General features: G+C 42.5%; 1 protein-coding gene across 1 annotated transcript; it reads right to left on the bottom strand.

The window, feature by feature from the left end:
* Positions 1–1,179: 1,179 nt before the first annotated feature.
* Positions 1,180–14,565, bottom strand: LOC311037978 (protein-glutamine gamma-glutamyltransferase 5-like; the record flags this gene model as incomplete). The annotated part of the gene is made up of 15 exons (XM_084047273.1): positions 1,180–1,223; positions 2,296–2,456; positions 2,621–2,754; positions 3,838–3,968; positions 4,920–5,094; positions 5,246–5,358; positions 5,760–5,886; positions 6,561–6,676; positions 6,804–6,913; positions 7,812–7,897; positions 11,549–11,677; positions 11,888–12,006; positions 12,740–12,997; positions 13,894–14,073; positions 14,547–14,565. The coding sequence occupies 15 exons, from the start codon at positions 14,563–14,565 to the stop codon at positions 1,180–1,182; spliced, it is 1,902 nt and encodes a 633-aa protein (XP_083903399.1).
* Positions 14,566–15,662: the final 1,097 nt, after the last annotated feature.

Raw genomic sequence — 15,662 nt, 5'->3', positions numbered from 1 at the left:
GTTTAATAAGGTGACGACATGGCGTCACTTCACTTCAGGGACGGATTACGGCTTGGGCAAAGTGTGCACATGCACAGGGCCCTGAGCCAATGGGGGGCCTTGGATTTAATAGGCTTTAAATGCGCGCGGGGGAGGGGGGGGTCCGTTGCGATTTTGTGCACAGGGCCCATTTACACTTTAATCCGTCTATGCTTCACTTTGCTTGTCATTATAGGTGCTTCTTTTTTTTGTTTGTTCAAAAATAGTCAATTTGCAACCTCACAGCGCATCGCGATGTGGCCACTTTGTGAGCTGCTTTTCTGGGCCAAAGTGATTAATGCCTTGGAATATTAGGAACACTTCTGCAAACAAAGTAATTCTGTAAATGAAACCCTTAAAAAAAAAAAGCTTTATCAGAAATGGCCTTAACAAAATGCAAATGACATGTGAGCATATTAGATAGAATCTTTTAATTGGGATTGATAATATATGTGATGACACCAGTAAGACCATTTAAGTTATGTATCTGTTAATCTGCAGGTCCTGTATTTATTATTATTATGATAAATATACTCCTTTTTTTTTGAAGGCCAAATTAATCAATTTCTTTTTGTAGTGTGTTCAGTTGTAGCAGGGTGTAGCTGACAGCTATATAATAGTGACTCACCCAGTCACTATTATATAGCTGTCAGCTACACACTTCTATTTGGCTTCATGAGCAGTTGAGTTTCTATTTTTGAAAAAGGAGAGCAAAGAAGGCAATGTCTTGTTTTTTGATGTCATTTTCCCTTACTTACTTAATTATTTTTTACACATAATTACAGTTGAATGCTATGGTGTGATGCGATCATGCGAGAGTGCGAACTAGGCAACACCAACTCGGGACTCCTGAATAGGCTCTATGCACAGCAGCCATATTATCACTTCCTTCACAGGTGTTCCATTTAGTGTAGCACAGTGGTTTCCGCGACCCCCATAAAGTCTGAGAGTGTACAAATGGAACCAAATGGGTCACAGGGTCCATTTGGTTCCATTTGTACACTCTCAGACTTATGCTTTTCAAAATGTATAAAAATCTTTTGAAAAACACCAGATCTACAAGCTCCCTGACTCTGTTTGACCAGAATGGAACAGAGCCTTCATTAGTATCATTGGCAACACCTGTGAATTTCTTCACACTATGGCTGCTGTGCATAGAGCCTATCGTTGCCACACCCTAGTCTTGAGCATCAGGGTCTTGAGCTCTGCAGTGTGTCACGCCACAGTGCGTCTACGTAGGTGGTGTGCCTCTTTCCCCTCCTATGCCTTGTCTTGTGTAGTTTGCTCGCCATCAGTTTCCGGGTGCCTGACACAGTGCCCAGCCAGCCTCATCCTTCTCTCTCTTCTTCTTTGTGATCTTTGTGACCCGTGAGAGGCCCCCGTAGAGGTTAAAAGCCATACATGAATCAGCCATGAAGTCTTTATATACAGTAAGCGTCTAGACATTTTATGATTGACACAAGAGAGTACGAATTTGATCCAATCTTTCATCTTTAATGAAACCCAAAAGCAACATCTGAACTAGCATCACAGACCACTGGGTTGGTTCACAAGATGGCAGTATAGCACTACCTGCTGGTTGATCTCAAACTTGTAAGAGCAGGTTTGCGTCTGTTTACTGTTTCAAATAAATGCTGGACTTAAACAAAGCTAGGAAAGGATGGGTTATAAGAAGTTTGTAATACTGTTACACACCATTGCAGTTCAGACATACAACCAACCAGGACTTTTTTCACCCAGTGCCAATTGCCTAAGCTGTAATCCTGGGCGCTACTCTCCCTCTGCCAGCCTGTTCAGAGCCCCGAACTGAGCTCATGCTTCCTTTTAGCTGTGAGGCGACAGAGCTACCGACTGCTCTCAGTGGGGTGAGTATATAGGCTATATTTGACATCACACGTCTTAAGGTTATTTCTTTTTTCACTGGTAGTATGAGAAATGTCCACTGAAAGCTAAACAGCATTTTGTGATAAAGTTAATGAAGTGAATCAGGTGATTCCTTTGGATATGCAAGATATATATATAAAAAAACAATTCTATTATTTTTGTCATTTAGACCATACCACACCAAATCATGTATAACAATAAGAATGTTCTTAGATTGCTGTCCCAGAGCTAAAAATTGTAAAACCCATGCAGTGAACCACTGTCCCAGACTGAAGCAGGATAGATTACATCCTCACAGAGTGTGAGTGGTAGAAGGTGGACGACTCAGTGGTAGAAGACGTATGTCCTCTACTACTGTGTGTGTGTGTGTATGCACAGTGGTAGAAGACATACTCCCCAGGAGTGTGTCTGGTAGAATGCGGATGGTGCAGCTTCCCTTGATGTGTCTGAAGCTGGAACAGTCAAAGTCCACCAGCAGAGTCTTCACTCCTTGCTTGTAGGGACGGATGGTGAACTTGAAGCTCGCCTGGCGATGTGGACCCACCTCTGGTAATCTGCACATACACAACACAATACATACATTTTCATAAATGGAGATACGCACGCACGCACACACGCACGCACGCGCACGCACACGCACACGCACACACACACACACACACACACACACACACACACACACACACACACACACACACACACACACACACACACTGACCTGGCCTCAATGTCATCTTTGACCAGTCCACTGCCAGTGACAGTCAGAAAGCAGTTCCTCAGCTCCTCATCAAGTGGGTTTTTACACACAACCTCCACTGACAGCTCTCTGTCCTGCTGGCCCACCTCTGGAACCTACAAAACATGCACGCACGCACGCGCACACACACACACACACACACACGCGCACGCGCACACACACACACACACACACACACACACACACACACACACACACACACACACACACACACACACACACACACACACACACACACACACACACACACACACACACACACACACACACACACATCAAGTGGTTCAAGTGGTTAATGTAAAATAAAAAAAATATCAACATATGCAACATCTCGGCTCTGTCGGGTGGAAACCTTGTACGTCCAAAATGTGTGAAAAGTTGAAATATCGAGGTTTCTGCCCGACAGCAACAAGACTCTGTAGATCAGGTACCCAGGGGTCCTTGAGGGGCTTCCCCAGCCAAATGTGTTAATATAGAATACAAATCAGTTGAACCACTCTAACCCCTGGCCCCTACTTTATATCAGATACAAGCTCACAACGCAGACAAAATGGAGAAAATGTGAACAATTTTGAATACTTTTGAAGCATTTTAACATCACAAATCTCTAACGGGGGTCCCTGACACAATACATTTCAGATGGGGTTCTGCGGCCAGTTACATATTAATGTGGGGGTCCTTGGCATGAAAACATTTCAGAGCCACTGATGTAGGATTTTGGGACCTCATCCCAGAGCTGTAGTAGTAGTAGTACAGTAGTAGTAGTAGTAGTAGTGGAATTAGTGGCAGAGGTGGACAGTAACTAAATACATTTATTTGATTACTGTACTTTTACTATACATTTTTGGAGGGTTTAAAAAAAAAAGGCTTACTAGGACTCAAAAACAATATTGTACTTTTGACTTCACTACATCTAGGAAGGTACTCTTGGGACCCAAACTTACAAAAAAATATATTATGAATTAATCACTTAAGTCCTATCTCAAATATAGTGAAAATAGCCGATCTGCAAGCTCACAGATCTACTATTTTCACTATTTTTGAAAATGTCTGACAATTTCTGAAAATACTTCATAATTTGTACTTTTGAATGCTTGAGTATTTACTTTACTTAGTATATACTTTGTCCACCACTGATTAGTGGCAGTTTTAGTAGTAGTAACTAATGTAGTACTAACGGTAATGGAGATATGAGGGCTTTCCAGTGTGATGTCTGCCTCTGTCAGGTAGATGGCATCTGGCTGCTCTTTGTCTGTGGCCATGGCTGACACCTTCACACTGTCACCGTTCAGCATGTGTCCCCTGTACGCTGAGGCTCGAACCAGGATGGGGACAGACATGTCTAGAGAGAGAGAGAGAGAGAGAGAGAGAGAGAGAGAGATGAAAACCTGTCAGTTAACACTCCAATAATTGACAAACAAACGTTCTTACAGTTCATTTATTTAATCCATTTCCCTGAGTTCAGTGCATTAATAAAGTGCCAGTGCGATGGATAGTAATACTAGCAGACAGAGAGAGAGAATGCCCTTGATGGGGGGGGGGGGGGGGGGGGGGGGGGGGCTGGTAAACCCTCCCTCCGGAAATCTCATTTCCATTTGATTCCAATCAAATGGAAATGAGATTTCCGGAGGGAGGGTTTACCAGGCTGGGGGGGGGTGGGTGCTGAAAACTTGACAAAGTATAATTTGGGCTCAACTCTGATAGAGACAGAAACTGGACATACAAGTTCACGAACCAGCTCTGAAATGGGAAAGCTGACGAGTCCATAAAGCCCCAGTAATCCGTTTAGCTGAATGCAGCACAGTGTGTCAGAAAAACTAAATGATTTCAAGTGTGCCAAAGAACTTCCTAATGCACAGTAATTAGCAAGTTTGCATTATTCCCTATGTGGTCACGTTCCCTGTGGTGTTATATATGTCCTTGTAAAAAAAAATACCTCCTGGGTCCAAATGGACAGTTACGAGTCTATACCTCTGACAGTGTATAAAAGTAAGTAAGTGGGTCGGAGAGGCCTCTTGACGGTATCAGCCGGGAGTCTAAATCAACTGTAGATTTAGTCGACTAAAATCTTATGATATTTAGTCGACTGAAACTAGACAAAAACTAAAACATTTCAGATGACTAAAATATGACAAAACAAATTGGAATTTTATTCAAAAGACTATGACTAAAGCTAAATCAAAATTTGCTGTCAAAATCAACACTGGATTCCTCTCTGCTCAGCTGTTTGTGACCTGACCGTAGGGACAGACTAGTTTACCTCGTCCAGGCTGTAGAGTGACATCGTTCCGCTGGGTGCAGACGTTAGCAGAAGGTACACCGGTGTGCCTCATGATCTGGGTACTGATGTTAACAGAGAAACGCCTGGCTGCCTGGCCCTTATTGCTCATCTGCAGCTTCAAACTGATGTCCTGACCGTTGATGGACCTGGACACCTAGAATAATACAAAACCAATGTAAGAAGTATTCAGATCTTCTTTACTTTTCTAACCAACTACCAATAGTACCAATACCACAATATAGAATACTCTCAAAATGTTACGTAAAAGAACAAAAGTATTGGCATCAAAATATACTTATAAGTACCTCCTCGATGTTCATTGAAATGACCTTGGGAGCATGGACGCCATTTGTTCCATTTGTGGGTCGTCCCACTCTGGCGAGGGCGTGTTTAAAGACACTTCTCTCCTCGTCGGTACCTGTCAGGAGCAGAGGTGTCATTTCAGAAAAGAAAATAGGGGAGGATACTGGAGTTTAAGTACTGGAAAACTTGCTTTTAGAAATACTGAAGTATTCAAAAGTACAAATTACAGAGTAATTTATTGTTTTCTTTTTAATATCAATGCATGCTGTATTGATATTCAGACATTTCCCCCAAATATCTTCAGAAATCTCAAAAAGTATCATAAAAGCTACAAGCTCACAACGTGCTGTGATGAGACGCATTGTGAGCCTGTAGATGGGCAATTTTCACGAAAAGAAAGTACTTAAGTACAGCACTCAAGTAAATGTACTTCATTATCCACCACTGATGTGCATTTGGGTGGACATGCGTGTGTGTGTCCTCATTTATATGCGTGCGTGCACATAATATATTCACCCTCTCTGTGTTTGTAGCTGTCTGTGATATCCATCCTCTTGTTGGAGCCCACAGACTTGGTGGAGATGTTTTGACCAACTCTCTTAGTGTCGGAAGAGATTATCCTCTTTGAACCATCGGCCATAACCTAGCAGTATACAAAAAAAACACATAATTGTAATATTATGAATGATAATGATAATGATGATGATAATAGCAATAATATTAATAATAATAATAATAACATAAGCTACAAAATGCTTAACCACATGAACCCTAGCACATGAATCTGAAACATTCCGGAATCCATCTTCGGATTCATCATCTCGACGGCCGACATAGCCTCAAACAGGCGAAACAGTTTGTCATGAAGCAACTCGCCAAGGTTCAGTTCCTTACACGCCCCCGTGAAATCACGAGTGACGTCAACCCACTTGGCGTTATTCTTCATCTTCTCAGGGACAATGCCCAGTCCCCAGCCAGCATCATCATCATCATCCTCATCGATGTTTGGGTGAAAGCAAAGGACTGCCGAGTTCCTTTGGTGTATGTGAAATGTATGTGATTTCAGAGGCAGCTCTCTGACTCCGGAGATTAATCTAGTGCTATTTGTCATACAAAGAAGTGGTTAAGTGGTTGGTTGTAGATCGTCTATTTTCGGCTCAAGTACAATACCTGATGTATACAGGGTCCAAACTGATGTCGATGTTGTATTTTCAAATTCAGCTGGGGACCCCCTATACCCCTAAAGGCCCCACTTTGATCGAGGACCACTGATATAACTAATTCCCTGAACACAGTTCCTGTCCAGCAGGTACTAACCAGCCAGTCAGTGACGTCAGCGTTGACCTCAGCAAAGACAAACGGAACATCGTATTTCTGGTCGGTGTGTCCGGCACGGACCGCTGCGACTGGAGCCGGACCGAGGCAGAACACGCCTGCAGGAGAGGAGAACAAACTCATGTTATGTCCATTCCACTGGTTCTCAAACTTAATTTATTTCAAGGACCCCCGCCTTGCTATGCCATAAAGGTTGCGATAACCACTGCTTGCAGAGACAAGTACCGTTGCTCCTCTCCTGTGGGGTTGCGTCCAGAACCTGCCAGCCATCATAGCTTCCATCCTCCTTCAGGTCTGGCCGTCTCATCCAGGCCTCCACCCACACATGGAATTCCCTGCGTGACACAAACAACAATAAGGTAGAAAGGTTTATATGGGCACAAAAGGGGACACGGGTAGACGGGTACAATGGTACTCTGACATAACACTGTCACTATGACTGTGCTCCATGGTGCTCTAGATGTGAGGGTTGCGTGGCACATACAGTAAGTACATGCACGCAGCGTGCATGTACTTACTGTATGTGCTTGCGTGTGCTTGTACTTAACGTCATTTAATTAGGGTCATTGGGATGCGTTTAAAATATTTTTAATATAGACGAGAGAGTGCTACTGTTTATTTTCTGGGCGTGTTTTTAACTCCCAGTGTGTGTGCGTGCAGCGCGCTGAGAGTCCACACTGTGAATGGAACTGTTGTTCCATTCACTCCTCTCTCTCTCTGTTCTATGCCATACGTCGACGCTCCAAAATAGAACTGAGCTCTGAAAGACGTGTCGTCAACATGTTTTGACACATCCTCTTGATGCCTTCAGTGTAGCTGCATACGTTTTAAACAATGGCTGCATTTCATGACGCTCTTATCCAGACCGATTTACAATAAGCAAGGTAAAGACATACATCGAATGCAGAGCGACAGTGCAGCCTCAGTAAACTAGGATCACAGGTAAACCAGGAACCTAGCATCAGACTAAACAATATACTGTCAAAATAATGTAGGCTTCACAGGGCTGTGAACAATGAACCTAATATCTGTCTAAATAACATGCTATCCAAATGACATTTTAACCATCTAAAAAAAACAAGCCCATCTAACCAAAACATGAGTCTGCATGGTCAACAAAACCAGGTCAAGTGTGTCTGCTTCTTTCAGTGTGTCAGGGCCTTTCGTTGTAAACCAGTTCTTGTCGGCAAGCACCGTCGTGCGAGGAGAGTATTGAATGAGAGTTTCACTCACCAAATGGATTCCTTTTTGGGAAGCTGGACTCCATAGTCTCCGCTGAACACATCGATGGTCAGGCTGCCGTCCATGTCGTGAGCTGACTTGAAGTTGGTGACAACACGGCATGGAATTCCCAAGCACCTCAAAACTGGAAAACACACACACACACACACACACACACACACACACACACACACACACACACACACACACACACACACACACACACACACACACACACTCACAGTATATCACATCTACAGACACTTAAATCTTATATCAAATTGCCTTGTGGGTGGACGGTGGACAGCTGATGTCAAAAAAACTACTCAATTCACAATTATTTGATTAATCAAAGAAGTAATTGACTAAGAAAATAATCGATTGCTCCAGCCCTAAAGCATGACTTATTTAGTACTGAACAAGCGCTGAGCCCTGTTATCCCGAACTGATAGTGATGTATTTTCTATTTACTAGTAAGAGCTGGAGAGACGGGGAGACCCCTGTTACTGAACAAACACTGTAATGATGATTATATCAGAATATAGAGCTATTCAACACTTTTTCATAGTGATAATAATTTATCTATACGCTCACAATGCATGTATCGCGACACGTTGTTGTGAGCTTCGTTGTGAGAATTATTTTTGCTTTTCTTTAAAAGCCATGGAGGTTTGCAGCCAGACCCTTTGACTATTTGGAGGTCTGTGTTCATGGAAAGGTTTGGGAACTCCTGCGTTAACCTAGAGCTCCAACCATGGTTATTATCTTACTTTCAAAAGTTATACCTTACAGGCCAGGGGGGTCTGTCTTTTGTAGGAATAGGCTCTATTCAGCAGCCATATTATCACTTCCTTCACAGGTGTTACCAATGATACTAATGAAGGCTCTGTTCCATTTAGCACAGTGGTTTCCACATAACTCTGAGAGTGTACAAATGGAACCAAATGGACCCTTACGGGTTCATTTGGTTCCATTTGTACACTCTCAGAGTTACACACCTGTAAGGGGGCATTTGGAAGCCCATGAGGGTCCCTGGACCCCAACTGTAGACCCACTGGTGTAACAGAGTGTTTCCAGTGGGCCAAAACATGCACAATATCAGCACCCTGACTCTGTTTGACCAGAATGGAACAGAGCCTTCATTAGTATCATTGGTAACACCTGTGAATGTCTTCATAATATGGCTGCTGTGAATAGAGCCTCATCGGATCCAACATTAAAGACGCACTGAAGTGACATTTTCGGTCATTTTATTTTGAAGGTTCAGCTTGAAACGTCGGCTCAACAACTCTAATCCAATCAGAAGGTCCCATCCCTTCAGGCTATGGGACGTTGGATCTCAATCACTTCAGCCGTGGGCAACACGGCTAGTGTTTGTTTACAAGTGAGAGAGAGACGGCCAGTGAAGCGCGTTTGCTACTACCTGGCTTATTTCTAACCTATAATGTTTTCAGATACATATTTTAGTGTGCAGATGAAGTTTAAAATGAGTAATACACTCATCTTCAATGAGATTCAAAACGGAGTATCTCTGTAATTAAAATCAGCTGTGTTTGAAGAACGTGCAGCTATGGGAATCAAACAGGTGCATGTAATCAAGATTCATTTATATTCACGAAGGTCGAGTTATGTCATCACGCAGCACGTTTTCGTTTACAGGAAGTAATTAAGATTGGCTTTTTAGGGACTTTAGATGTAAAAATACACAAAAATGTTTTTTTTTCATTTTTTTTGGCATCTATTGTTAGGTATGCCCATATGATGACCACGGATATGCTCTAAAAGTGTGAAAAACATATTTTTCATTTCACTACACCTTTAAGGAACTGTCACATTTGGAACCGTTAACTTTTACGGAACTGGTTTAACACGCAGTCAGAGCTGGTATGTAGGAGACTCCGCAAGTCTCCTACGGGAGACTCTGCCGGTCATCAAATTATTGGATTAGGAATGCGGCAAAACAAAGAAAAGACGAACATTTTGTGAACATTACTGTAATGACAACCAGAAGAGTAGCACTGAAGCTCACATTAACTTGGGTTCCTTACCTGTACACATCACCCCGGCGAACACGAAGCACTGCCCGTACTTCACCGCCTGACAGTCAGATTTGTGCCATTTTTGCAACACTTCCGCTCCAAGAACTGGGCAAGTCGCCGCCAGAATAATCACCCCAAGAGCCGGCCAGCACTCCTCTGTCATCATTACAGTTGATCTGCACAAATAATACACAATGGTAGAAGACGTACTCAGACGTTTTACTTGAGTAAAAGTAACTAACACAAGTAGAAATACCCTGTTACGAGTTAAAGAACTGAATTCGAAATTTTACTTGAGTACAACGTTATTGGCTTCGAAATATACTTGCATTAAATATACTCATTTTGTAGAATGGCCTAATTCAGAATCATATTATTGGATATTAGTAATGCAATAATGTGTTCATTTTAAAGTTGCAGCTGGTTAAGATGGGGCTGATTGTAATTACTTTAGTGGAGTAAAAAGTACATTAGTTCCCTCTCAGATGTTCCGGAGTATAAAGTCAGAAAATGTAAATATTAAAGTAAAGTAAAAGGTGCCTAACTGAAAACTGTACCCAATGCACGGTACATATGCACGTATGCTAATAGACAAACAGGCAGGTAGTTTAAAAAAATATATATATATAATAATAATAATTACATATATATATATATATATATATATATATATATATATATATATATATATATATATATATATATATATATATATAATTTTTGAGCGGTGCAACCGCTCCTATATGAGGGTTTAGGACCCATCCGTGGTGAGTTTTTCTTTCCGTCGTGAAAATGTGTCTTTCGCTGTGACGCCATGCTGTGGAAAACACGCCCATAGGCTAAGCTTTGCAGGACGTGCTGTGATTGGCTAGCAAGACACATGATGAAATTAATAACTCATAAATATCACCGCTCACTTCACACTGGGTGTGATTTTTCACTTCTCTTAACCACTTAAAGGATGATATCAACCATTTTCAACCTATCTTCATATAATTGGTCCTCACTAATGCTCATGATAAAATTGTAAAAAACAAAAGAAATCCTACTCGGTCTGTGTCTGTGGACACTTCAGAAGCCTGCTTGCTTACCAGTCACATCATCGTTAGGCAGGGTAAAAAGAAAAGAAAAGATTTTTTTTTTATTTCGATTGTTATTAACGCGAGAACAATGGCTTCTATTGTGTTAACTTTCCAAGAATAGAAAGCCTGTAGTTTCCTACATTAGCTTGGATTGCCCATCGATAATGTAACTGGTAGGTGGGTTTCCGAACTGTCCACAGTCCTCTGAGACACAGGCAGAGTAGAGAAAATAATTGGTACCTTTTAATGAGCGTTAGTGAGGACCAATTATAATATAATAATCATGGACTTGATGAGGGCTGTGACCAGTTGCGGAGAATGCAGACACACATGCACACTCACAGCCATTGTCATAACTACAGTATGTGATAAATCGGACTTAAAGTATACTCTGTTAGTTACATGGATCCAAGTCGGAACAAAACCGATTAATTGATAATTACAATAAACGTGCTCTGAAAATGTACGGGGCCCACCCATCTGACCACTTAACACGGCTGCCATGTAGTCAATGGGTGGGCCACGAACACTTTCGAGACTTTCAAATTAGCCCTGGTCCAGAAAAAGTTCAGACTAGTAGTGGCTACTATACAAATAAACCTTGCCTGTGCCTGTGCCTTTGCCTTACCATAGCACTGACCACTCTGCTGACATAGATGGGGTTACAGCGAGCGGCGGTGTCATCAGCTGAGTCTTTCTCGAACTTGGGGTTGACGTCCAACAACTTCAGACAAATGTCCACCATGTCTTCCTCAAACTGGACGGCGAGAGACACATCAAAATATTGAGTTTAATAAAGATTTTTTTAGCCACATGAATGAAATAAATGTTGATTATGACCAGGGGAAATAACGGCTAATGTTGGGCAATAGTTTGTCCGTCCATCCGTCCGTCCGTCCGTCCCTCTATCCATTGTAATGCATACCTGGCTGTCACTGCCACTGATGTAATCTAATGTAATGTTTACCTGTCCATAAGCCCAGTCCTTAGCTTCAATGTGACTGTGTGTTCCTCCGTAGATGATTCCATGTTCGTTCATCACATATTCCTGTCTCTCAGCCTTCTCAGGAAGATGCACCAAATCATCTACACACAACACAATAAACATCCAGTCATTCTATACACAAAACAAACAAGATAAGTGCAGATCCCTACTAGGCCAGGTGTACTACCCAGCAATGTATAAGTTATATAAAACCTTATTATTTTTAGTCGTTATGCCAATTGATAACTGCCAACAGCAATAGGCTCTATGCAAAGCAGCCATATTGGGAATGAATTGGGCCTCTTCTTACTTCCTTCACAGGTGTTACCAATGATACTAATGAAGGCTCTGTTCCATTCTGGTCAAACAGAGTCAGGGTGCTGATATTGTGCATGCATGTTGGCTCACTGGAAACACTTGAGGGGGTTCCAAATGGCCCCTTGCGGGTGTGTAACTCTGAGAGTGTACAAATGGAACCAAATGGACCCGTAAGGGTCCATTTGGTTCCATTTGTACACTCTCAGAGTTATGGGGGTCCTTGAAATTAAAATGTTTGAGAACCACTGCGCTACACTAAATGGAACAGAGCATTCATTTGTGTAATTGGTAACACCTGTGAAGGAAGCAAGAAGAGGCCCAATTCATTCCCAATATGGCTGCTGTGCATAGAGCCTATTGTCACTGCACCACAGTGGATTTGAACACACAACCTCAACAGTGGTGGGCAGGCACACTTTACCACTGCACCACCCGAGTGCTCCTTCTTAATGTACTTTAATGAGATCATTATGGATTTGTTAAAGTTCAAAGGTGTCTCCCTCCCTCCATTCGTACCTTTACACCAGGGGTTAAAGAGCACCACCAGCTTGCCCATGAAGACTTTTGGTCCCTCGCTGGTTACAGACAGTTCGTACTCCCCTATGGGAGCGTCAGCAGGGGGGGTCACATCCAAGATCACGCGGCCTCGATGAAGGGCGGAACCCTCGTGAAGCTCCGCCTTCCATATCGCCTTATCGCCCTCCCTATGGAATCCCGTGAGGCCTTGGATACCAAACACAGCCTGCGTACCGAGCTCCTTTGAGGCCTTGGGACCTACAATTACAATACATGTTGACAATTTATAATATAGGCTCTATACATAGCAGCATATTGGAAAGAAATGGGTGATGATTCTAATGAATGTTCGGTTCCATTCTGGTCAAACAGAGTCAGGGTGCTGATATTGTGCATGTTGGCTCACATGGTCTGCTACACCAGTGGGTATAAAATGGGGTCGAGGGACCCACATGGTTCCTTGAGCGGGTTCCAAATGGCCCCTTATGGATGTGTAACGGGTCCATTTGGTTCCATTTGTACACTCTCAGAGTTATGGGGGTCCTTGAAATTCAAATGTTTAAGAACCACTGTGCTACACTAAATTGAACAGAGCCTTCATTAGTATCATTGGTTACACCTGTGAAGGAAGTATGGAAGAGGCCCAATTTCTTTCTGCTGCTGTGCATAGAGCCTATTGAGGCTTTTAACAGACACTCTTATGCAGAGTGACTTACAATAGGCAAGGTAAAGAACACATAGCATACATCAAATGCAGAGAGACAGTGTCTCAGTGAACTATAGGATCACAGGAAAACTTCATGATCTCATTGGTGGAATGTGGTTAGAACCTGATGTTTATTCTTGATGTAGTCTGCTGATGTAGTCACACATTATGTCTTTGTTTGACAAGAAGACATTAAGATAGGACTTTTAACATGAAAATACTATTTAAAAATAAAATATTTTGGCATCTATTGTTAATTATGTCTCCATTATGACCACAGATATATGCTCTTTAATATCATTATACTGTGAAGAGTGAAGACCCACATCGAACAAAGTCCAGTCCAATCTTTTCATTTAATGGCCCCCTCCTTTTTTCCCTCTACACCAGACCACTTCACCAAAAAGCAGATCTACAAGTGCGCAAGGCGTGGCAGGTCATACGGTACCTGTATCAACGGTAAAGCGGAGCCGGTTGGCGTCAGGGTTATAAGGTCGCAGCAGGTCAACGGTCAAGACGAAGGACTGGCCCCGCCTCACGATCAGCTGGTCAACTCTGATGTCACTGGTGTGGTGGGAGGAGTTATTGGTCTCACAGTGGAAGTCCACCTTCTTGTACGTTGCACTACCTACGGTTCAAGAGTCATAATAGTGTGTTAATGAGCGTCTTTGGCAGTTTGACATACAAAACGTTTGACACTGATGAAGCGTTTTCCGAGATTAGCTCCTGACTCACCCAGGACCAGGAAAAAGGTCCTCACAATGTTAATTTCTCAAATTCTCTTGATAACACACACACACACACACACGCACACGCACACGCACACACACACACACACACACACACACACACTATACACACTCAATAGGGCTTCGCACTACTGTGCAGTGCTCGGGCCCTAATAATAATCATTGCAGTTTCAATAGGGCTTCGGACTACTGTGCAGGGCTCGAGGCCTAATAACGCACTTTACATTTTTGCAAATCACAAAGTGCTACAGGGTTTAAAAACAAATGGCACAAAAATAATACCATACAGATACTAGACCATACCCGGTAAATAACCAATTAATAATAATAAAATACAGTCCTGTTTACTTACTCAGATCCGAGTATGCCATGTTTGTGTTGTCTTACAGAGGTAGAAGTCACAGGGAGCTGCGTGTATCGTATGTGTGTGTGTGTGTGTGTGTATGTGTCTGTGTCTGTGTCTTGCTGTCATGCAGCAGTATAAATACCTTCCCAACCCGTCTCATTAGAATGTGATTCATGATAGAAATCTATGTGTGTTAAACCGGTCATGCTTTCTCTTTTCTTAGATGAAAAGAGAAAGTCACTTAAAGCACCTTCAATGCAGGCACACAGGTTCTGAGGTGAAGACATTACTTAACCCCATGAACCCTCTGGCCTCACTCTGGCCAGCCCTGGCCTGGGGTATTCCAGTCAACTTAGTACAGGGTTTTAAGTGCTTAAACTATTGTGCGCTTCTAGAGTGACCGGACGAGAATCACTGCTTTAGAGAGGACTGACCATCCATCACTCACTGCCTCAGGCGATCAGTCCCAATCATACAGGTGCAACAGGCTTGCTGTTTGCTACCTAGCCTACTGCTCCAGAATGCCACTGCAGCCTAGCACCCAACCACACCCACTACCACAACTCACTGGTCTTCACCACTATTAAACTAACGTTAGACTTGAGCCTTATGACTTCATAAGACTTAATCCTCTCCCTAACCTTTAGTAATAAATATGTTGCCATAAAAAGTGTCCTGCTTTTCAATTAGCATTCCCTTTGTTAATTAGCACCTGGCAAACAGCTTGAGAAATGCAAATACGAGATGATTATTGTAGTTCGATTAGATTTACATTTGTAGCAAATACTCAATGTGGTTAAAATGCACGATACAAGTGTGCAAAGTATACTATTTTTAGTTACTGAAACCATCACAAGGCCTAGTTTCCTCTTCAGTAGAAGGTATTGAAAAGTGTGCTGAATAATTGTCCCCCATCTTGATGAAAATGCCTGTGATATACATGCCTGAGCACAGACATGTACATGTCCAGGAATGTACGGTACACTTAAGGGTCCTGGTTTGGGGGTTTGGAAATATGGCCTCCCTAAATTAACCCAGCACTGTTCAATTCAATTCAATTCAATCTTTATTTCAGACCCAGGAAGTTCCATATCACAAGAATACAACACCACACAATAAAAA

Source organism: Gymnoscopelus microlampas (genome assembly GCF_963454915.1).
Source record: "Gymnoscopelus microlampas genome assembly, chromosome: 21".
NCBI lineage: Eukaryota > Metazoa > Chordata > Actinopteri > Myctophiformes > Myctophidae > Gymnoscopelus > Gymnoscopelus microlampas.
The sequence above is the reverse complement of the archived record's forward strand: the minus strand, read 5'-3'. Positions and strand labels throughout refer to the sequence as shown.